The 24,687-nt window shown below is 46.0% G+C and overlaps 1 protein-coding gene across 2 annotated transcripts in view; it reads right to left on the reverse strand.

The window, feature by feature from the left end:
- The window catches only part of MYH11 (myosin heavy chain 11), a 153,774-nt gene that overhangs the window by 54,472 nt on the left and 74,615 nt on the right, over window positions 1-24,687 (reverse strand). For both annotated transcript variants that reach the window (XM_049902729.1, XM_049902730.1), the window contains exons 5-9: window positions 17,335-17,437; window positions 13,532-13,624; window positions 9,866-9,929; window positions 4,239-4,337; window positions 1,173-1,316 (exon numbers count right to left, since the gene is read on the reverse strand). In XM_049902729.1, the coding sequence (XP_049758686.1) occupies window positions 1,173-1,316; window positions 4,239-4,337; window positions 9,866-9,929; window positions 13,532-13,624; window positions 17,335-17,437 (503 nt within the window). The remainder of the gene's footprint in view (window positions 1-1,172; window positions 1,317-4,238; window positions 4,338-9,865; window positions 9,930-13,531; window positions 13,625-17,334; window positions 17,438-24,687) is intronic.

Here is a 24,687-nt window from a genome sequence, read left to right on the forward strand (position 1 = left end):
CAAAATTGACCCATGTCCCAAACGAAACCAATCATTCTCGGAGAGTCTGTGTGATTCGGCAGCATTGGATTCTGATGTGGGAGCCTGGCCAAAACCCACAAATGCCATCCATTTGTCAACTAACCCACAGAACCTTCTTTTTCTGGGCCCTGGGTTATCTTGGCAGGAGCTGCCCCTCCCCCCACACTGCATCTCTGCAACCTTAGTGCTATTCTGGGCCCCAAAGGGACCTGGGCTTGGGAAGGAAGGAAATTTTCCACAATCTTGTGCCAGTGTTGCCAAAACGGATTAACCTTGAACAACGGGCACATCTAACCCAGAAAGAGACATGTTTCTTGAAGCACAGTGTCAACACCGGGAACATCTCTGAGTCGTCTCAGGACCCAGATGTCTTTCTTGGTCCTTGATTTATGATACTGATCAGTACTGGCCTACCACCAGAGCTGCCTTTCCAGGAAAAAAAAAAAAAAAAAGACCCAAGTAAATTCACTGCCTTGATTACTTCCTTTCCACTGTTCTGTTTTGTGGGGAAACGCCTCTGCCCACATGTTCCCAATGAGGTTGACATCTCTACTTCCAGTTTCAAGAATGGAACAACCATAACCTAAGCCACCTAGAGATTTTTCACTGCCCTGTCTACAATGAGTATCTCAGGAATTTGCACATCAATCTAAGCTGACCAATCGGAACGAATGAGACTCCATTCAGGGACTCATTCAGGAAATCTGCTCTTTTCTGCTGGACTTTTACACAAGCGTGTAAGGGCTGGAGCCACAGCAGCCATTTTGCTGGCAAGAAATTGTAGCCTACTTAGACACAATGTTGCTGAGAGATGGAAGGGGAGAAAGCAGGTTTGGGAGACATCTTCTGAGCCCCTAGATCCTGCTGTGCCTGAAGCCAGCCAGAATCCCTGAACTTTTCAGTTCTAGGAGTGAACCATTTTCCTTTTTGCTTAAGCCAATTTGAGTAGCTTCTAACTGAAAGAGCCCTAGCTTATGTTTTCTAAAACACTACCTAGAGTAACATTTTTTTTTTTTTTTTTTGAGGAGGCAGGGAATTCAGAGGGCAGAAATCTATCCTGACCAGAGAAAAGTTCCTAACTGATTACAGCGGTACCAAGGACGTGAACTAGGTCTCCTTGCCAGCCCCCAGACTCAAGGTGTGAAGCTTACACATCTGCTCCTCTTCGCTGAAGCCCATGATGGCCATGGCCTCCAAGGTTTCCTGGAACATCTCGTCATCCTGGGCAGCCGGGATGGGCACAAAGCCATTGGAGAGGAATGTGTAGTTGCTGAAGCCCTCCAAAAGCAAGTCATCTAGAAGGTGGGGAAGAGGGGACAGTGGTCAGGGGGCACACTTCCACTCCCAATGTGAGACAGGGAGCTGGTAAGGGGTTTGGGCCATTCTAATGTCTTTTCCATTCCCAAAAAATGCTCAGATGTTTAAAACGCTCTTTCAGCATCACAGCATGGAGAGCCTCGCCCAGCCTGCTACACAATGGAGCAGGCTGTGCACTGTCCCAGGGCGCCTGGCAGCCCAAATCTAGCCTTGGCTTTGCTTGCTAAGCCCCGAGCCAGGCAGAGGGTGTTATCTACCTGGAAGAAGGGGTGCATTTCTCCCAATTACCCAAAGGCACCCTGCCTTCAGGATCAAATCTATCTGAAGAGTTAACCTGGATTTATCCATTAAATTTTTATCAAAATCATACATGTACATGATTTTTAAAGATCAATTACATGTAGTCCCCAACTTAGGATGTATTCAAGTTATGACGAGCTACATTCACAACCATCTTTTGTTTTTCTACGCCTTATCGTTAGTAATGTGTACCACATACAACGTTGCAGCACGTAATTTCCTGGGGTCACCATATCTGTAAATTTGTATATGATGTTTCCAATCCTCAAACACAAATAAAGATTAGATTTATAAAGATACTGATAACAAAGGCAATGATAATGAGGGGAAAAAAAAGAGGTATTAGACTTAGGACAGAGTCATGGGTACTGAATTCAGTCGTAAGTCTGGGACTACCTGTACTACCAAAAGATTTATAAAGAAAAACACCACTCTTTTGTCCTGCTTCTCTTCTAACTCCTAACCCACTCTATAACAACTGCTTTTTCTGTCTTTCAGCTATTTCTTCTGGTAGTTACCACCATTTCTCTATCCAAAAGATTTATTCTATTTTTGGATAGGCCAAATTCAGATATTATCTATGGACTTCCTGTTTAAGTGGAAGATTTAGTTCTCTCATACTACCCACCCTCTCCCCCAATTATTTTTAGTTGACTCAGTAAACAGGGTTTATATCAGGGGTCAGTAAATCACGCTCGCCAGCTGCTTTTGTAAATAAAGTTTTATTGGAACCCAGCCTCTCCCATTTCTTTGCCTCTCACCTACAGCTGCTTTCTTGCTACAACAGAGGAGTTGAGTAGCTGCAACAGAAACCATATGGTCCACAACGCCCGAAAGATTTACTATCTGGCCCTTTACAAAAAAAACATTTGCCAACTCCTCGTTTATACTACATCTATATTACATTATGTTTATATTACATCTATTAAATATTGTTCTCTGTAAAGTCACACTCTGAAGTTACAGTCCCTTCATTGCTGTTGAGTCCCCTTTCTCCCAAAAAGTTTTATAACTGCTTTTCTTTCTTATTGCACTACTTGCTTTTATCACACCCTCCAATACATCAAACATCCTCTCCCAGACCAATCTTTAATTAGCTGGATTTTACTGCACTTTTGGAGCTAGGGTCAGCCAGATGCTTTTTTTTTTTTTTTTTCTTAAAACAAAGGTCTTTTATGGGTCAAGTCACTTGGAAGCTACTCGCTAAATTTGAAGTTAAATTGACCCAAGACTCCAGTTAACTCAAACCCTTAGATTAATTGGAGGACCTCATTAAAGTCACAAGGAGTTCGGTCTCTGCCAAGACTTCATTATCCAGAATATGGATATATTTACAAACGTGTCCAGTTCTCTCTAAAAGCCTAACCTCTTCCTGGATCTATCATCAATAATCCAAACGGCCCAGGACCTTTAGCTGCATGCCTTATCCTTGCCCAGTTTCTGGAAGGACAAGGTGAACGAACACAAAATGAAAGGCCAGAGACAGATAACCAGACTGAAAACCAAGTTGCCAAACAACCGAACTGTTGACCTTGGTGCCAGAAGGAGGACGGATATAAACATTTCTCCCTAGGCCACCCCACAGTATCTTTTTCCGCTGTCTTATCCACATCCTCCAGAAGACCAAGCAGCAAGGAGATTAAATAATGGACGATGTCTCCCTCTAGTGGCAGAGCCCTGCGATAACCTCATCACAGTTAATATACAAGTTCAGCACATCCTTTTAGTAATTTTCTTAACCAACATCACTAACCCTGGGCCACAAAATTGATAGGAAGCAAAATTAGGATTATTCTCATAAAGTTTTAGACCTAAACTTATTACCATAATGGCCCTACTATACCCACTGACATATTTCTTTCTTACGATTTTTATATTCTTCTAAGAGTAAGTAGGTTACTACTACGTATCTGTAACTTACAATTTCCTGCTGGAATCTGGTATATAGGACATTTTATCTACAGGAGAAAATACTGTCTTCCCTACAACAGGGATTGGCAACTATGGCCCACCACCTGTTGTTGTAAATAAAGTTCAGTTGGAACACAGCCAGACTCATTCATTCACGAATTGTCTGTGGCTATTCTTGTGTTACAACGGCAGAGCTGAGTAGGTTGTGATAGAACTATATGGCCCACCAGGGCTCCTTAAAATATTTGCTACCTGGCCCTTTACATAAAAAGCTCGTTGACCCCTGCCCTACACTAAGCCACTTAAAGCTCATTTTCAAAACATGGATAATGAAACGTACTTAGTTTGCCCCCTTTGATTTCTTATAAAATTGCAATATACCTTATACGCTTGCAGGGTTTATAAACCGGTGAATATGGCATTTGTCTTTCTCCTTCCCCTCCCTAGAAGGTGTAGACTGTGTCTAATTGGATTTGTCTGTCTCTTCTGGGTGTCTGTCACATAGTAGGTGCCTAACAAAAGCCACATTCACTCACTGGAAGATGGTGAGGAATGGAGCATTCGCCACACAAAGATGACGTCCCTCCTCCCGAAGGATCTTTTTTCACAGCTACTGTCTTAACCCTTCATCAGGATGAAAGGGAAGCCTCAAGCCTCCAATCACTCACTCATCATTGCCACCCACTTACTTTTCATCTTGTCCTTGGCACCAGCAATCATGTAGTAAAAGATGTGGAATGTCCGCTCGTCTCTGGCTTGGCGAATCGCCCGTGACTTTTCTAGCAGGTCTGGGTGGGAGGAGTTAAGGATTCTAGGGGAGGCAGTGGTGGTTCAATAGTAGAGCTCTCTGCTTCCGTACAGGAGACCTGAGTTCGATTCCTGGCCAGTGAACCTCAGGCGCAGCCACCACCCATCTATCAGTGGAGGCTTGTGGGTTGCTATGATGCAGAACAGGTTTCAGCGAAGCTTCCAGGCTGAGGTAGACTAGGAAGAAAGGCCTGCCTATCTACTTCTGATAACCAGCCAGTGAAAACCCTACGGATCACAACAGTCCGATCCACAACTGATCATGGGGATGGTGCAGGGCTGGGCAGCATTTCATTCTATTGTGCATGGGATCACCATGAGTTAGTCGCCAACTCGATGGCAGCCAACATCAACTACAGCAGCAAGGATTCTGGGGATGCCACAAGCCTTCCTTGTGCAGGAGCCTAACCTTCTTCCCCAACCCGTCACACCAAGTGGGGGAGCAGGAATCTCCAGGGCCTAGGAGAGGCTCCTTGGAGAATTGCGAAGAGGCTTAGAGCTGAGGCAGAGTCAAGTCATCCACACCCAACTCACATGGGTTAACCTTCCAGTTCTGGCCCAGGGACCTAAACCTTCCACTTTGACCCTTGCCTCCACGGACAAATGAGACCACTGGGTGGTGCTGGCAGACCCCAAGCCTGAGAGAAGTGAGGGGAGCAGAGGAAAGGGAAAGAATAAAAAAAGAGTAGTAAAAAGAACCCCAGAGACCCTGGGTGGTACAAGGGGTTAAGGCACTCAGCAGATAACTGAGAGGTTTGAGTCCACCCAGAAGCACTTTGGAAGAAAGTCCTGGCCATCTATTTCCAAAAAAATCCGCCATTGAAAACACTGTGGAGCACAGTTCTGCTCTGACACGCATGGGGTCAACCATGAGTCGAGTCAACTCAAAGGCAACTGGTAAGGATATAATACAGGTATAAAAAGACCCAAGGGCAAAGGGCTAGGGAGGAGCATGGTAATGAGATGTGCCCCCATCAGCCGTCACCAGCTCCTCTTCTTTAGAATGAGCTATCTTTGAACATCATCTACCCCTGATAAATCCCTGTGATGAATGCATGATCTCATTTAAGCCTCACAAACTATCCTGGCAAGTGCAAATATTATCCTCTTTTTCAGTCTAGGGAAACTGAGATTGGGAGAGTTAAAGTTATTTCCTAAGGCCACGCAGCTAGGAAGTGGCAAAGCCAAGCATCTACAGTGGTTGTAAACACCATGGCCAAGGGCTGGGCTTCACGAGAATGAATGAGCTTGACCCAGACAGCTAACCTCTCCAGGGTTCAGCCTCCATACCTGTGTAGGGAGAACACATCCTCCAAGTTCCTTCCGAAAAAGGGGGTCTGAACACAAGGGTTTTAGACTTTAAATGATCCCTTCACAAGAATTCTATAAGCAACAAAATTGCCATTGATGTATTGGGTAAGGGAGGACATTCCAGACTTGCAAGGGGTGAGTATGCCATTGATGCATCCCTTCCCAGAAAAAGAAAAAAAAGTTTGAACACATATCCTGGCAATTGAGAGTTAAAAACAAAGTAAGGAAGTAGTGTCTCGGGTCTCAAAACCTTGGGAGCAGCCATCTAAGATATAACTATTGCTCTTTACTCGTCTGGAGCAAAAGAGAAAGAAGGAAACCAAAGACTCAAAGTTAAGAAACTAGTCTACAGGACTAATAGTCTACACAAACCTCATCTGCCCTGAGACCAGAAGAACTAGATGGTGTCTGGCCCCATTACCGACCATTCTAATCAGGGCTACGATACATGCACCCTGATAGGAGAAAAATGTGGAACAGAACCTCAAATTCCTAAAAATAAGAACAACAACAATAAAAAAAAACCCAGACTCAGTGGACTAGTTGAGACTGGAAGACTCCTTGAGACTATTGCCCTGAGATACTCTTCAACCCTTGAACCAAAACTTACTCCTGAGATGACCTTTAAAAAAAATAATAATGATGAACTCAAGACAAAGAAAGTCAGAGGAAATTAAAAAAATTTTTTTTCTTTGTTGTTAAGAAATAAAACTATTTGAATATAAAAAGGGGGGCTCTGATAGGACTAGAGGGAAAGAAGGACTATAAAGATGCCTACCCCCATTAATCTAAGGGGGGCTGCTCTGCCATGGGACAGTGTGGAAATCACCCTTTAGGGGCTGGTGGGTAGGGTGGGAAAGGGCAGGTCGCTGGCTAGGCTGCTGTGCCAGGGGACTTCCTCACGGCCCAGTGTGATGTTGTAAGATGGTGGGGCAGGCCTCCTGTGCCCAGCTGGGTTGGCAGACGTTGCCTCTGCCGAGTCCTAACACTGGCAAGCACTGCCTTAGCAAGCACAGCTAGCTGTACTGGTCCTCTTTCAACCCCGGAAGCAGGGGCATCCACATCACCTGGTTGTGGTTGTTGTTAGCTGCTATCAGGTCAATTCCAACTCATGGTGGCCCCATGTGTTACAGAACAGAACTGATCCATAGGGTTTTCAAGGCTGTGACCTTTCAGAAGCCAACCTCCAGGACTTCCTCCCATTGTACGACTGGGTGGGTCTGAACACCCAGCCTTTAGGTTAGAAGCAAACTGTTTGCATCACCCAGGGGCCCGCAACACCTGGAAGGTTTGTTAAAACACAACTGCTGGGCTCCACCTCTAGGAGCCCTGGTGGTACAGTGGTTAACTGCTCAGCGCTATAATGGATTGAATCGTGTCTCCCCAAAATATGTGTCAACTTGGTTAGGCCATGTGTGGCTGTCCTCCATTTTGTGATTTTCCCATGTATTATAAACCACAATCTCTGCCTGTGGTTAAAGAGGATTAGGGTGGGATGTAACACCCTTGGCTCAGCCCACACCCCTGATCCAATGTAAAAAGATTTTCCCTGGGGTGTGGCTTGCACCACATTTTATCTCTCAAGAGAGAAAAGGGAAGGGAAGCAAGCAGATAGTGGGGGGCCTCATACCACAAAGAAAGCAGCACCAGCAGCAGGGCGTGTCCTTTGGTCCCGGGGTCCCTTTACCTGAGAAGCTCCTCAACCTGAGGAAGATTGAGGACAAGGACCCTCCTCCAGAGCCAACAAAGAGAGAAAGCTTTCCCTGGAGTTAACACCCTGAATTTGGACTTGTAACCTACTAGACTGTGAGAGAATAAATTTCTCTTTGTTAAAGCCATCCACTTGTGGTATTTCTGTTATGGCAGCACTAGATGACTAAGACAGCTGCTAAGCAAAATTTTGAAGATTTGAACCCAATGGCTGCTCCATGGAAGAATGATGTGGCAGTCTGCTTCCATAAAGATTACAGCCTTGCAAGTAATCTTTGTCCTACAGGGCCGCTATCAAGTTGGAGTCAACGGGACAGCAATGGGTTTTAATGGGGGCTCCACCACTAGAGTGTCTGATTCAGTAGGTCTGAGATTTGCAATGCTAACAAGAACTCAGCTGGCTGGATGCTACTGGTCCTGGGAACAGACTTTGAGGACTACTTCCAAGCAGCCCTGGTGGTGTAGCAGTTAAGAGCTTGTCTGCTAACCAAAAAGTCAGTAGTTTGAATCTACCAGCTATTCCTTGGAAACCCTAGGGGGCAGTTCTACTCTGTCCTATAGGGTTACTATGAGTCAGAACTGACTTGAAGACAGTGGGCTTGGTTTTTTTTTTTTTTAATCCAAAGAGAAGCTGGGTGGGAGGTGCCAGGACTTGTCTGGGGCTTGAGGACCACTGACCCAGAGAAAAGAAGCAGAGTGGGAGGGACCAGGGCTTGGCCAGGCTTGGCATAAACAAAAGAATTGAACACCTGAGAAGTATGTGGGGCTGGAGGACCAGAGGGCCCCAGCTGTGGGCTTGGCTGCGGCCTACAGCCCTTCTAGCAGCAGGACAGGAATCCTCGCTGGGTGGATGGGCCATCCAGCCATTAGTACAGCAGGGGTCTCAGCTAGCCAAAGTAACCTGGTTGGAAAGGATGTCTGGGGCTGCTTGGTGGCCTGGGGGCTGCTTCCCACAAAGCAAACAGGAAGCTATTTCTACAAGTCTTAAAGTCTCAGAATTTTTCAAGTCTTAGGGCACCCATCTATTCCTCCCCAACAGAACAGGGGCTCAGGACAGGACCAGTGTCACCCTGAAGAGGCATCATGACCTGCCTTCCAGAGCTGGGGTCAGGATTACTGCAGATACTGTGTGCCAAGGGCCTAGGAGGGTACCTGCACTCAGCAGCCCGCCAGCAAGGTTATGATCATATGAGCAGCAAGAGTTCCACAATCTCTTTTCTCAACACTTGGGCTAGAGGAGTTTCAGCATTTCCCAGATTTGGGGCACACTACGGTGTATATAAGCCTGGTGGCACAGTGGTTAAGAGCTCAGCTGCTAACCAAAAGGTCGGCAGTTTGCATCCACCAGCTGCTCCCTGGAAACCCTGTGGGGCAGTTCTACTCTGTCACATAGGGTCGCTGTGAGTTGGAATTGACTCAAAGGCAATGATTTGTTTGTTTGTTTTTTAATTAAAAAAAAGCCCTGGTGAAGCAGTGATTAAGCACTCAGCTGCTAATTGGAAGGTTAGTGGTTCAAACCTACCAGCTGCTCCATGGGAGAAAGATGTGGCAGTCTGCTTCTGTAATGATTACAGTCTTGGAAACTCTATGGGGTAGTTCTACTCTGTCCTCTTTGGTCTCTATGAGTCGGAATCAATTCGACAACAATGGGCTATGGTGTATATGTGATGAATATGATTTAATACCCACAGTGCATCTGGGGAGCCCAGTAACACTTCTGCAGCAAAACATATAAATATTCTCCTAAGAAGGCTAAAGGGACAGTGGTGGTTCTGGGTTAGAATTCTCACCTTCCATGCAGGAGACCCACCCTTGATTCCTGGCCAATGCCCCTCATGTATGGCCACCACCCAACTATCAGTGGAGATTTACATGTTGCTATGATGCTGAACAGGCTTCAGTGGAGCTTCCGGACTAAGACAGACTAGGAAGAAAGGCCTGGTGGTCTGCTTGTGAAAAATCAGCTACTGAAAACCCTGTGGCACACAGTTCTACTTTGACACATGGCAGGGGTTGGTAGGAGTTGGAATCACGGATGGCAACTGGTCCAGGGATGAAGACCACACAACAGCTAATACTCAACCAGTCCTTGCTCTGTCCCGGCACAGTTCTAAGAGCTTTACATGAATTCATTCGATTTATCCTCACAACTCTGCAAAGTACTATTATCATCCCCGTATCACCAATGAGGCAAAGAAAGGTTGAATGACTGACCCAAGCTCACTCAGTTAGGAAGAGGTCAATGCAGGATCAAACCCAAGCTGTTTGGAGTTCAAACAGGGACTTCACATTTGTGTAACCGCTACCCTACAATGCCTGCTGATAGAGGAAGACAACCTCAGTGAAGATTGTTCTGGAAGGAACCAAGAGCCAAGGGGAAAGAGGCAGCTTCTATGCCAGTTGCCTTGCTTCCCTTGGGCACCGTTAGCCCCTGGGCAAGAGATTAGGGGAGGAAGTCCCATGTGGCCCAGGCGGGGCCAAAGGATACAGGTCTCGATGTTGGCTCCCACGATGTAACCCGTGACGTCAAAGTTGATGCGGATGAATTTGCCCTGCCAACAGAAACACACAGGTCACTGTCTGCTGCCCAGCCTCAGCCTCTTCAGCCCCACGCAGCAAGCCAGTGGGGAGGGAGACATCAGGGATGTTCGGGTTAAAAAAAAAAAAAGAGGTTCTTGCAAACATTCCAATCCTCACCGGTCAATGTGTCAGAAAAAAGCAAGAACTGTTGAGCTGGGATGAGCAACTTACAAACAAATTTACAAACACGATTTCAATTGGCTTTTGGCTCTCGCAGTGACTCTACATCATGGCTATCCCATTTTAAAGGTGGGAAAGCTGAGGTTGAGCGAAGTAGAGCGGCTTCCCCTCAAAGAGGTAAAGCCGTAAGTAAAGGCATGTTTCTCAATCCTCACAGGGCTGGAGGGCTCCCATCCTCAGCCCACCCCACTTAGAAACATGCTCCCCCTCCCCACCAATCAGGTCCAAGCACATCCAGCTGCTGACTGAAGCTCCTCCTTGGGACAGGTGAGCTACACTGTAGCAGCAGGCCCTGCATAGCAGGCTCCACGGGCAGGAGTGGGCCATGCCCCAGCCCTGGTAGTCACTGAGTATCTCCACTTGGAGGCAATGGTCCAAATCACCTGCCCTCTGCCTCAGCAGAACCAAAAAACCAAGGATAGGGCTGGCCCTGGATCCAGCAGCACTGGCCCTTTTCTTCTTTCTTAATAGCTGACAAAGACTGGCATCCTTCTCTTCCCACCCTGACATATATGACGAGAGGCATCTACCTGTGTGCAAAGAACTCTACACTTGCTCAGGCCTTGAGAGAGCCCTCATACTGTCTCCACCAGAAAGTAAGGCAGTAGAAGGATTTGTGTTGACCACAGACATTGCTACTGCAATGGAGAGCCTGCTGGCCATGGCCAAGGGCCAGGCGCCAGGCGGCATCCTTTTTCTCTCCTCCACACCATGAAGTTGTGGGACACCAGTGAGAGGAGGATTTTGGGGGATAATCTTGACTTGCTCTCATTTATGACTTGCTAGAGAGGTTTTTTTTTTTTTTTAGAGAGGTTGAGGACTAAGGTTCGCCTGACTCAAGCCATGGTATTTTCAATCGACTCACATGCACGCAAAAGCTGGACAATGAATGAAGAAGACTGAAGAAGAATTAATGTCTTTGAATTATGGTGTTGGCAAAGAATATTGAATATACCATGGACTGCCCAAAGAACGAACAATCCATCTTGGTAGAAGTATAGCCAGAATGCTCCTTAGCAGTGAGGATGGCGAGACTTTGTCTCACATACTTTGGATGTGTTATCAGGAGGGACCAGTCCCTGGAGAAGGACATCATGCTTCATAAAGTAGAGGGTCAGCGAAAGAGATAAAGACTCTTGATGAGATGGACTGACCCAGTGGCTGCAACAATGGGCTCAAACATAGCAACAATTTTGAGGATGGTGTAGGACCAGGCAGTGTTTTGTTCTGTTGTACATAGGGTTGCTATGAGTTGGAACCAACTCAACGGCACCTAACAACAACAAACGAAGAGATGTTGTCATGGGTTGCAACACATTAGTGCAGGACTTGCTCAGTGAGGTGGCACCACCCACTACTGTTTTGGCAATCTGGGGGAGGGGTTGTTTTGGTTGTCATTTGACGGTGGAGCTCCTAGCACTTGGTGGCAGGGGCCAAGGATGCTGAGCGTCCTGCAATGAGCCAGAACCCTGCACAACCTCGCATTGTCCACATTCCATACAACTTTCAAATGTCCCACCTGACATTCATGTAGGTCATTAGCTGAGTCCAGAACCTAGTGCTGTTTTAGATTAAAACAATTCTTTAAAAAAAAAAAAGTTCTAATATAAAAATGTAACATCCATAGAACTCTGGAGAAGATTCTTGGGTTTGGAGACCAACCAAGAGTCAGTCACCATTTTGGAAAATCCCGTTTTGGAAAATCCCATCCCAATGGCCAGGCCTCTAGTATCAGTCTATGCTTGTGGCTGTCACAGTCAGTGATTCTGGGTCTAGGAGCAGGGTGTTGATTTTTTGTATTTCTATCGACGGCACTAGTTTTTTTTATATATATAGTACTGTTGGTTACTGTCAAGTCAGGTCTGACTCACGGTGACCTTAGGTATAACAGAATGAAACATTGCCTGGTTCTGTGCCATCTCCATGATCTCTGATTTGTTTGAATCTATTGTGTCAATCCATCTCATTGAAGGCTTCCCTCCTTTTCGCTGACCCTCTACTTTACCAAACATGATGTCCATTTCTAACGACTCGTCTTTCCTGATGGTGTGTCCCAAGTAAGTAAGATGAAGTCTCACCATCCTTGCTTCTAAGGAGCACTTACAGCCACCATAGTGTGATAAACTGCCAGGTGGCAGCACTGTCCTGTGTATGTAGTAGGTGATATCACCCGTGCCTTTAATTTCAGGAAAGGGAAGAAGACATTATATAATTATTTGTTATCAAAAGCAGCTTTGGGTAGGAGGGGGGCAAGAGACCCTATGGGAATACCCAGGACTCAGGGCTACTCAGAAGGGCAGCTTTGAGTGAGCAGAGCAGGGGTGTCCACAGGGTTTTTCACAAGACCCCATTCCAGTGAAGGACGGTTTAGAGTGGCAGCCACAAATCGGTGGGGCCCCTCTCCGCCGCCATGCTGTTATGGTCTTTCCTCAGAGTTGTCCCCCTGAAAATATCATTCTGACTCTCCAGTGGAGGCTACCACCTCTTTCATACAATAAAACGATTTTTGTCTACACATCATCAACCACCCATTTCTGGGGACACTGGCTCTCCCGCCCCCATTAGGCTCAAATGAGAATGGGAGGCCTGGGGAGCCCGGGAAGGCGTACGTGGGAAGGTGGCTGCCTCACTGACTGACTCCCTAGTCTGGTTGAAACCATGTCTTAACTGTTCACTGCTGTCCTCCAAGCCTAGTTCGGTGTTTGGCACACAGAGGTATTTAATAAAAATTAACCAAACTAATAAAAAACTAAAAAGGATATATGTAAAAATGCCTACCAGAATGACTGTACATAGCAAGTGTTTAATATTTGTTGAAGGACGTATGTCCCTTGCACAAAAGTGATCAATTGGTATTTTGCCAAATAAATGAGTATTTAGGTGCAACTGTCTAGCACCTACTAACAATTGCCACTGAGTTGATTCCAACTCACGGTGACCTCATGTGTATCAGAGTAGAACTGTGCTCTACAGGGTTTTCAAAGCTATAATCATACAGAAGTCGGTCGCCAGGCCTTTCTTCCAAGGTACTGATGGCTAGATTCAAACAGCCAACCTTTCGCAAACTGTGCCACTCAGGGACCTCTGGCACATACCAGGTGCTTGATAAATAGCTAATGAATGAATTATGAATGTCAAATGCATATTTGTCGAGTGAGTATTTCTTGAGTGAAGAGTAATTGAATGAATGAATGAGTGGCAGAAGCCCTCGCAGGATTGGAAGGTCAAGACAGGACTGAAGGTACAGCATGAAAGGCCACTGTGACACACGCTTGCAGACCTAGCCCCTCCGTCTCGGACTCTCCCTGCACACACACGCTCCACATTCTCAAGCAGGAAAAGACAGCATGGGAACGAGCCTTCACCAAAAAACCCATGTGGCTTCGCTACTTACAAATCGTGAGGAGTTGTCATTCTTGACGGTTTTGGCGTTGCCAAAAGCTTCCAGAATCGGGTTTGCTTGTAGAAGCTGCTTTTCCAGCTCACCCTAAAATTCATTCACATGAAGTTATTGGAGAAAGCAACTCAGATCCTGATGGTTCTGCCCTAGACAGATGTTGTCACAAGACTGCCGTTAACCCACAGTTTCTCTCCTATCCTACCTCCTATCCCTTGAGACCCTGATGCTAATGCCCAGATTTATTTGAGGATTTCGGAAAAAGAGTAACTGGCTGAGCTCTCTGATAGCTAAGACATCTGTTCCTGAGGTAGGTCACTTTTTCAAAGACCAGGACCTGCTCATCCACACAATGCCATGCCACTTGGGGTTGCCACACTGCATGCAAACCACTGGGGACGCCATTTACATCACCGTGAATGTGCCCCAGGGGGTTGTGCAGTGTGCAACCTGCTCTGCTGTGTATGGCGGTCTTGCTGCTGCTCACATTTAACAAGCAGCCTTCCTCAAGCTAAACCACTACAATCCTTCTGATAGTTTTTGTGCCATCTTTTAAAGCTGCAATTTTTCTTTTCTCAGGATTGGTTTTCTGAAGTCTCCTACAGAGAATAAGTAAGGAATGTGTAAAATCCCCTGGGAATCCTTCTAAAAGACTGTGGAACAAAGCTTCAAAGCAGATTGTCCGAGCTCTAGCCATCAGGTTAAATGCAGTTGAGGCTGTACACAGCCCACCGGCCCCCTCCGCGGGCTCCTGTGCACAAAGGCGGTCACGTGATTAATCGTGGCAGGAAAAGGGCCAACAAGGTAAGTCATGCTGGGAAAGCGAATGAGCTGCTCCTTCCTAACTCCAAAACGTGGTGGCTGCAGGCTAGCCCAGAGGCCTCCTTGTCCAAGCCCTTCCTCCAGGCCTCCTCTAGGAAGCACTGTGTTCTGGGGGTATTCTCCTTGTTCTGCCTGTCTTTCCCTTTCTTTTCTGCTGGGCAGCAGGGCTGGGCATAATGGAAGCAGGGAAGGGGGTCTAGAGGGAGGAGAATGTCTCTACACACCAAGAGGGCATCATGGGTAGTTCTCCCTAATGGGGCAAAACAGGAAGCTACTATTTATGTTTTTAGTTCTACATTTGCCCTCCTGCCTTGCAGCTCTCCAAGAAAGATACAGTGAAAGCATCATCTCATGGAAATCCCAGCCACCACTGGAACTGCCCTCATTGGGACTTGTGGATGTTTACAATGAGAGCTGTGTGTTTTCTTGGCTAGTGGTTGCACTAAAGGAATCACTTCCATCACTACAGACTTGGGGCCCAAACGTCCCCCCAATAGGCCCCCTTTCTAGAATGGAAATTCCAGCTGGTGGGGTCGAAAGGTCCTTCTCAGGAGAGCTTTAAACATGGAACTAATATGTCAGAAGGGACCTGGTTCAAAACCCCTTTTATGGATGATAAGACTGTGGCTCAGAGAAGTTAGGTGACTCGGCCACAGTCACACAGGGGAAGCCCCACATAAGAGGTCTGATTCATGACACTGCTGCACAGGGTCTAAGATGAATTGAGTGTGAGCCTTCCAGAGCCATGGGAGACCGCTGAGGGTCTCTCCCAGGCCTGGGACCTGTATACCAGCCCCTGAAGCTCTGTGTTAGAGACCAAGCAGGACCTGGTCGTGTGTTTTGTAGCTGGGGCCTTACCGTGCCACCAAAGCTGAGCATTTCTGGAGCCTTGGGTCAAGCAACTGGCATGCAGAAGACAGACACACACTGCACACACATGCACAAGGACACACCAGTGCGCTGGGGACAGGGCTGGGGCAGGAATTTAAGGGCAATGGCAGGGAGAAGGGAGGGAGGCATGCCACAGCCATGCCATTGGCTGACTGTCAAAAAAGCCAAGGAAGCGTTGAGGCCGACAGTCCTAAACTGCTCAACCAGACAGGACAAAACATTTCTAGGTCATTTCAGTTGGGGTACTGGTGGGGACACTTTGATGGGAAGGATGTGGGGATTCGTTCTGAACAGGGAAGAATCCACTCCATCCAGGCTGGAAGACAACCCTGGGGATTCCAACAGGAGCCCTGCAGGTGGCCAACGCACCGTACCCCATTCTGAGCTGGCACTGGACACCCGCAGGGCAGTATTTTGGTGCATTTCTTGATTGGGCTTGTGAAACTTGGGGGCCAACCCCATTCTACCATCAGCTATGGGACTCATTGGGTGCAATAGGAGCATGCAGACCTAAACACACTCCGTGCTTCCCGCACACACCGAGAAAACTCCCTCAGTTACTCACGTAGGCAAAAGATGGGCCTTGCTGTGGTTGAACAATACAGTATAAAACAAACATCAGCGTTATTTTAATCACACGTACATCAGGTCTGAGGAATATACTCTTCCAATCCCCACCCCAAACAGCCTGGATTTCCCAAGATAACTAGAACTGCAACTTCTTTTCCTTTATTCTATTTCCTTCTCCTTGGCTAGCTCGCTCCCTTGTCTGGTTTCTTAGTGGTCTACATATTTCAAAGGTTTCTGTAATTGCCAGGGTGAGGTTGGCCCTTTACACCTGTATCAGAGGAGATAAAGCCTAAGATGAGTTTACATATGCAGATAAAAAAGTGTCTGACACGCAGGTATCCTTGTTAGGTGTTGGTTGAGTTGATTCAGCTCATGGTGACCCCATGTGACAGAGTAGAACTGCCTCATAGGGTTTCCTAGGCTGTAATCTTTATACGTGAGCAGATCACCAGGTCTTTCTCCTTTGAGGGACCTGGAATGGCAGGAACCGGTAACAATCCTAAACCATCTTCAGACCCCCAGTCTACCATTTTCCCACCCCCAAACTTGTAGGCAGAGACGCTGGCAAATCCTTCAAGTGGCCCCACTGCTTGACCCTTCTTCTGGGACAGAGGAGGCAGGGCTAGGATGGAGGAAGAAAAGGACGGACCCAGAAAACGCACTCAAGTGGTGATGACTCTAGAGACCTCCTCTTCTTTTTCTTCAAAGCCCCTGACCATCCTCTGTCATCGTTTGTTCATCTGTGTGACTACTGGAAAGCTCTCTCCATTGCCCACCATCTAGAAGCTCAGCCAATAGAATAACCCATCACCGGAGCCGCCATCCTAGCAGTGCTGGGCACACAGTAGGTGCTCAGCCAATAGTTACCGAGTGGCATTGGACGAAAGCCCACTCACCGAGTGACTCCAATATCCCCACCTTCTGAGTCCCAGCTGGAGGGGACACAGGGAGGAATGGGCAAATCCAAAATGCCTCAACTCCAATGCATTTCTAGAGATTTAATTAAAGCAGTGGTTCTTAATTGGGGATGATTTCGCTTCCCCAGGGGACATCAGGCAGCGTTTGGAGACATTTTCGGTTGTTACAGTTCGAGAGCGGGGAGGAGGTGCTACTGGCATCTGGTTGGTAGAGACCAGGGAAGCTGCTAAACACACTACAACACACAGGATAGCCCCCACAACATAGAATTATCTGGCCCAAGATATCAGTAGTGCCACCACTGAGAAACCCTGACTTAAAGAAGATCTCTTCAAACAGAGCCTCTCCAGGGCCATGCTCCCAACTGAGATGAGGAATTGCCCAGATCCAAGTAAGCCCACGCAGGGGAAGAAGGACCCCTGCTGTGAGTTGTCAGGGAGGGGGCGGTTAAACACCTGGCCCCAGTTCTGAAAACGCTCTGCCCTGAGAAGCCTCAGCCAACTGCAGGGCTCTCTCAACCATGGTTTTGTTTGTACCTCAGGACGTAAACTGGGAGACCCATTGCTAATGCAGGGTGCCGGCAGGTAGCTGCCACTCACCGTGATGCTTGTGTCTTTCTTGCCCTTGTGGGAGGAGGCTACCACGGCCAGGTACTGGATGACTTTCTTGGTGTTTTCCGTTTTCCCAGCTCCAGACTCACCTCTGAAAGACACGGGAATAGTGATCCATGGCCCATTGGAAATAACCCTCCACAGGCGCTCTCCGAAGCTCTGTGAGGTAGGCAGGGCGAGAACCATCGTCACTGCCATTTTTCAGATGGGAAAACTGAGGCTCAGAGGAGAAGTTGCTTGTCAAGGTCACACTGTTGATAGAAGGCTGAGCTGGGCCTTGAACCCAGGTCCAATGCTCAATCTGCTCCTCCCGAGAGGAGGCAGGATAGGATTCAGGTGAAAAGAGTGAAACAGAAAACCTGAGCTTTCTCACTAAGCTCCAAAGTCAGGTTTATTTGGAATTGTCTGCTTTTAAGACACCATTAGCATTGTTAGAGATGGAAAGACCAAGCAAAGGGCAGCCTGCAAGAAAGGACATAAATACCTGGTAAGGACCTAAGGTAAAAGTTCAGAAGTTCCCCTTACAAAAAAAAAAATGGGTTATCCCATCAACCATTGGGCAGATGTAACTCCCTTAGTCCTCTGGGAAATCCCAATCTGAGTATCAGGTGGCTAGCTAATGATCTCATATAAATAAACCAAGATAAACCTGGTTTAAGTAATTCATGCTAAGGTGTAAATGACTGATACATGTATACCAGCAGGAGATCGTCTTATCAAAGGAGGCCCCCTGGAATACGAAGGGTAAATTTTTCACCGGGATGGCCAGCGGCACCCCCTAGCCACCAGAGAGCATCATGATGGAACTGTTTCATCCAGGAGTTCGAGATACTGCCTCCAGCTTCCCGCCACCACTAGTGAAAGGGAACGACAGGGCCTTCAGCTAAGCGGCCCTTTCTTCTCGTCCTCTCCTGTTTCCCTCCCCCTGTATTTGCCTAGATGCCACCTACCATTTTTATTTTTCAAGCTTACTTAAATATTCTGAGCTGCAAGAGATAGATTTTTTTCTTTTTTAAGTCTAGAAACGAATTTGTCCACCCTGAGGTTGGCTCAATGTTCTCAGTGCTGAACCAGAGCCACCAAAGCTAGTACAGCCCCTGTTCTTCTTCCTAATTAGGAAATACAGAAATTAATTTTCTCTGCCAAGGGCCCGTTAATAACTCCTTATGGTTAAAAAAAAAAAAAAAGGAAGAGAAAAGCATGTGCCCCAAGTTGGTGGGCCGAATCCTACAGGCCCCCAAATCCAGAAATCAAGTGTCTGGTTGCCAGGATTGAGGAAACATCTCTCACTGGCATTAGCTGCCCCTTCCGGAGGGTCTCTGGTGGTAGTCTTATTTCTCACAGCCTCAGAGGTAGCTTGTGAAATGAGAACCATGGAGGCATTGTTCCCATTTTCCTGCAAGGGAAAACTAAGGCCAAATATGTTTTCTTTTTTTAATTCTAAAGAGGAAATTAACTTTGGGGGGGATAGAGACCCTGTGTTAATTATTTCACATGGATTTTCCTTATCCTCCCTCCCACCTCCAATCCTGAAGGTAGGACTTAACATCTCCATGTTATTACAGGAGAGGAACTTTGGCCCAGAGTGGGTAAGCAAATTGCCTTAGGTCACACAGCAAGGCAGTGGCACAGTCAGAATTGAAAGCCAGATCTCTGATTCCAATGGTACCAGGACTGTTTCTACTACATTTCACCAAGTGCACCCCATAACATAGCCCAGGCCCTCTAGGAACTTTCTAAGCCCAGAGGAAGGGAAGAGGCCAAGGAGTCAATGTTTGTTAAAGAGGTACTCTGTGCTAGGGACTGGGCTTACAAATCTTTTTATTTAATCCTCCCAACAGCAACTTCTAATGAAGGAGCTATGGATTACCCCCATCACCCAACTGGGGAAACTGAGGCTCGGAGTGGCTGAAGTAAATTGCTCCAGGTCACACAAGTAGGAAATGGAAGAGGAGAGGGATCTGAACACCGATCCACTTGGCTCCAGAGCCCTTTTATTTTGAAAAGTGAGGAAAGATAAAATGTGCAAAAGACTGAGTGAAGCCCCACCACACTCCATCAAAGAGCTCTTCCACATGGGACAACTGGGCCAATTGGCACAATATAGCTCATAAAGTATATGTTCTAGATTCCAATGTGGTGAGTAGTCTTAAAAGTCTGGAGTCTAAAAGCTTGTGAGTCACCCATGTTCACTGCAGCACTGTTACAAAAGCAAAAAGATAGAAGCGACCAAGGTTCCCATCAACGGATGAATGGATAAATAAACTATGGTATATTCACACAATGGAATACTACGCATCAATAAAGAACAATGATGAATCCCTGAAACATTTCATAACATGGAGGAACCTGGAAGGGATTATGCTGAGTGAAATTAGTTGCAAAAGGACAAATACTTATGAAACTACTATGATAAGAACTCAAGAAATAGTTTAAACAGAGAAGAAAATATTCTTTGATGGTTACAAAAGGGGGGACGGAATGAGGGAGAGGAGTATTTACTAATTAGATAGAAGGCAAGAACTATTTTAGGTAAAGGGAAAGACAACACACAATACAGGAGAGGTCAGCACAACTGCCCTAAACCAAAAGCAAAGAAGTTTCCTGAATAAACTGAACACTCTGAAGGCCAGAGTAGCAGGGGCAGGGGTTTGGGGACCATGGTTTCAGGGGACATATAGGTCAACTGGCATAATAAAATCTATTAAGAAAACATTCTGCATCCCACTTTGGTGAATGGCGTCTGGGGTCTTAAACACTAACAAACGGCCTTCTAAGATGCATCAATCGGTCTCAACACACCTGGAGCAAAAGAGAATGAAGAACACCAAAGACACAAGGTAATTATGAGCCCAAGAGACAGAAAGGGCCACATAAATCAGAGATTACATCAGCCTGAGACAAGAACTAGATCGTTCCCGGCTACAATCCATGACTGCCCTGACAGGGAACACAATAGAGAATCCTTGATGGAGCAGGAGAGCAGTGGGATAAAGTGGGATACAGACCTCAAATTCTCATAAAAAGACCAGCCTTAATGGTTTGAATCAGACTAGAAGGATGCTGGAGGTCATGGTCCCCAGACATTCTGTTAGCCCAAGGCTGGAACCACTCCCAAAGACAACTCTTCAGACAGGGATTGGACTGGACTATAAGATAGAAAATGATGCTGGTGAGGAGTTAGCTTCTTGGCTGAAGTTGACACATGAGACTATGTGGGCAGCTCCTGTCTGGGGGAGAGATGAGAAGGCAAAGGGGGACAGAAGCTGGCTGAATGGATATGGGAATACAGGGTAGAGAGAAGGACTGTGCTGTCTCTTTAGGGGGAGAACAAACTAGGAGTATATAGCAAGGTGTATATACATTTTTGTGTGAGAGACTGACCTGATTTGTAAACTTTCACTTTAAGCACAAGAAAAAAAAAGCTTGGGCGTGGCCATCTAAGATACAGTTACTGATATCTACTCATCTGGAACAAAAGAGAAAGAAAGAAACCAAAACTCAGAGAAGAAAGTAGTCTACAGGACTAACAGTTGACACAAACCATGCCCTCATCTGCTCTGAGACCAGAAGAACTAGATGGTGCCCAGCTAAGACTAATGACCATTCTGATCAGGGTCACAATAGATGGGTCCTTATAAAATGGGAGACAAATTTGGAATAAAATTAAAAATTTTTAAAAGTCGACTTACTGGACTGGTTGAGACTAGAGGACTCCTCGAGACTATAGCCCTGAGATATGCTTTAAACCTTAAACTGAAATTATCCCTCAAGATCACCTTTTAGCTAAATAATAAATTGGCTTGTAAAATAAAGAGTATCACCCATGAGTAACGAGCTTAAAAGAAACCATCTATAGGAGACCAAATGGTCAAAAATTACTCTAAGGTGAAAATGAGAAAGTGAGGGGGCAAGGAAACTAGTGTACTGGAAATGGCACAACCGGAACAGAATGAATGAGAATAATGACACATTGTGAAAAATGTAACCAATATCACTGAGTAATGTGAATTGTTGTTGGGAGGCGTTGCGTTGGTCTTGAGTCAGAGCAACGCTATGTACAGTGGAGAAACGCTGCCCAGTCCTGCGCCATCCTCACGATCATTATTATGTCTAAGCCCATTCTTGCAGCTACTATGTCAATCCATCTCATTGAGGGTCTTCTTCTCTTTCGCTGACCCTCTACTTTACCAAGCATGATGTCCTTCTCCAGGGACTAGTCCCTCCTGATAACATGTTTAAAATATGTGAGACAAAGTCTCGCCTTTCTTGCTTCTAAGGAGCATTCTGGTTGTACTTCTTCCGAGACAGATTTGTTCATTCTTCTGGCAGTCTGTGGTATATTCAATATTCTTCGCCAACACCATAATTCAAAGGCGTCAATTCTTCTTCGGTCTTCCTTGTTCGTTGACTAATTTGAGTAGAAATTGTTAAATGGAAGCCTAATTTGCTACATAAGCTTTCACCTTAAATAACTAATAATTAAAATTAATAAACTATTAATTAATAAAAAAAAATTCTTCCATATATTCTAGGAATCCTTCACCTGCCTTAAACAGGCTCTTTGGAAATGTAACCAGGGACCTATGAACTTAGACAGTCATTCACCCTTCATTTTGAATTACTTTAATCAGTTTAAAGTCCTAACAGTTGATAGACATTGCCCCAAACTGAAGGGGCCGGGTTGTGATCAGAGCAAGAGGAAGGAGAGAAAATTCTGAACCTTTGGAAACCACCTAAGTAGGTACCCTTGAGCCCATCTGGATCTAAGACAAACATGTGCGGGACACATTCCTCATACCAGCACAGTAGTATGTCCAGGTCGCTACTGCCCACCCCTCCTTTACCACAACCATTTCCTCAGTTTCCACCTTCGCCTTCAGCCTCTCCCACCTCCGCTCTTTACAATGAAGACGTCGGCATGCTTGAGCACGATGCTCTTTAAAATCTACCTATATGGGACCAAACTGACAACAGCAACTCGAAATATTAGATAGGAACCTTAGGGGGCAGTGAGTTTACGTTAATGGGGGAGAAACAACTCAGAAAAGGAGGGCGAGAATGGTTGCACGACTCAAAGACTGTAATCAATGTCACTGAATTATACCTATAGAAACTTGAATTGGTCTATGTTTTTCCCGTGTATATTCTCAACAATAATCGGGCAAGTGGGATATGAACTTGGGAATCAGCTTCTCCCTGTGTGGATGGCTTGGCTCAACAGTTCCCAAGTTTTGTTGATAAAAATAATTCGTCCCTGGAGGTTCTGCCAAAGAAAACACCCCAAGGTCCAGGCTCGTGGGTGTCTGAAGACTGATGTGCTTGGGGCTGCTTCAGAAACATTAATATCTGTGCCTTTTTGAACCCTGAGCTCTGGGGCCGAAGATGCCTTCCTGAGTCTGAGCACCCTGAATATCCCGGTCCTGTCTCTTAGGGAATTTGGTGCCCAGCTCCCTCTGCCAGTGCCCTGGACTCATGACTATATATGGTCTCCTGGACCTGTAAGCACCCCATTGCCAACTTCTTTTAATCACTCTAGCCCCAGTGGCTGAAAAGAGCCACCCAAAGGCCATTTAACCCCTCGGGCCCCAGCAAGGTTGGCTTCACAGGCATGTGACAATCACAGTCACACAAGCTCTGCACTGAGAAGTGTCCTGTGCTTAGTTTAATACTCTGCTGTCATCATGAAATTCTTAATCATGTTTGAACAAGGAGCCCTGTGTTTTCATTTTGCACTGGACACACTAAGTATGTAGCTGGTCCTGGCCCCCAGGACAAATGCCATTTCCAAGTCCGTTTCAGCCAATGGTCTGTCCTTAGTATGAAAGCCTCCTTGGCTCTGAATCTCAGGCTGCTCTCTTCCTGACCCTAATGTGACTCCTATCCTGCTGTCAACAAAGCCTTCTAGCATTTGTGCTATCCAACTCCTATATACCCTGCAAAGCCCGGTTCAGCATTGCCTCTATTCTGAAGACCACCTCCATCTCTTCCAGGCAAAAGCCAAGTGGCAAAACAGTACAGTAGGCTCCACGGCCAGCCTGCCTAAGTTCGAATACCTGCACTGCCAGTTACCAGTGTGACCTTGGACAAGTCATTTAACCATACTGTGCCTCAATTTCCTTATCCGTAAAATGGGTATAATAAAAGCACTTACCTTGTATGATTCTTATGAGGATTAAATGAGTGAATATATGTAAAACCTTTAAAACAGGTCTAGGTCATAATAGGAAGCCCTGGTGATGCAGTGGTTAAAGTGCTTGGCCGCTAACCAAAAAGGTTGGGGGTTCAAACCCACTAGCTACTCCATAGAATAAAGACGTGGACATCTGCTTCCATAAAGATTTACCGCCCTGAAAACCTTACGGGGCAGTTCTACTCTGTCCTATAGGGTCGCTATGAGTTGGAATCCACTCAACAGCACTGGGTTTCGTTTTTGGTTTAGGTGCATAATAAATACACAAAAATGTTAGCTAGTGTAATAAAAAAAATGGCTAATGTTATGTGCCAACTTGGCTAGGCTACAATTCTCACTGGTTTGGCAAACACTGGACCCATAGCTCTTTCACAACGTAGTATGATGTAATCACTTCCATGATATGCTTTGATGTGAGCAGCCAATCAGTTGAAAGGGGAGTTTCCTTGGGGGTGTGCCTTGCCTCCAGTATATAAATGGATGTTCAGCAAAGCTAGCTAGCTCACTCACTTGCGCTCTGTCTGTCTGTCTGTCTCTCTCTCTCTCACACACACACACACACACACACACACACACACACACACACTCAGATATCTCTGGGGATGGGTTGATTTGCATGGTTCATGGTTTTCAAAGGAGTCTCCCTAAAGAGCCTTCTACTTTTTACTTTTTGGTATTTATCTGCATTCCTTTTATAGTGAAATAAATAAATATATATATTTCCACATAGATCTTAAATTTAACTTAATTAAAAATTCTGACTTTTAAAAATTTGTTTTTGTCCTTATGGCAGAACACAAGAAAAGGGAAAAAGGAAGCTGAGAGAAGTTAACAGATTTGCCTAAAGCTGGAGACAGCAAGGAAACCCTGGTGGTGCAGTGGTTAAGAGTTTGGCTACTAACCAAAAGGTCAGCAGTTCGAATCCACCAGCCACTCCTTGGAAACCCTATGGGGCAGTTCTACTCCGTCCTTATAAATAGGGTTCCTATAAGTTGGAGTTGACTTGACAGCAATGGGTTTACTTTTTTGGGTATGGGGACAGCAAACTTTTTCTGTAAAGGGCCAGTGAGTGAGTAAATATCTGGGGCTTTGTGGGCACAAATGGTCTTTGTCACTACTCATCTCTGCCATTCTAGTTCAAAAGCAAC

The sequence above is a fragment of the Elephas maximus genome, chromosome 12, assembly GCF_024166365.1.
Source record: "Elephas maximus indicus isolate mEleMax1 chromosome 12, mEleMax1 primary haplotype, whole genome shotgun sequence".
Classification (NCBI taxonomy): domain Eukaryota; kingdom Metazoa; phylum Chordata; class Mammalia; order Proboscidea; family Elephantidae; genus Elephas; species Elephas maximus.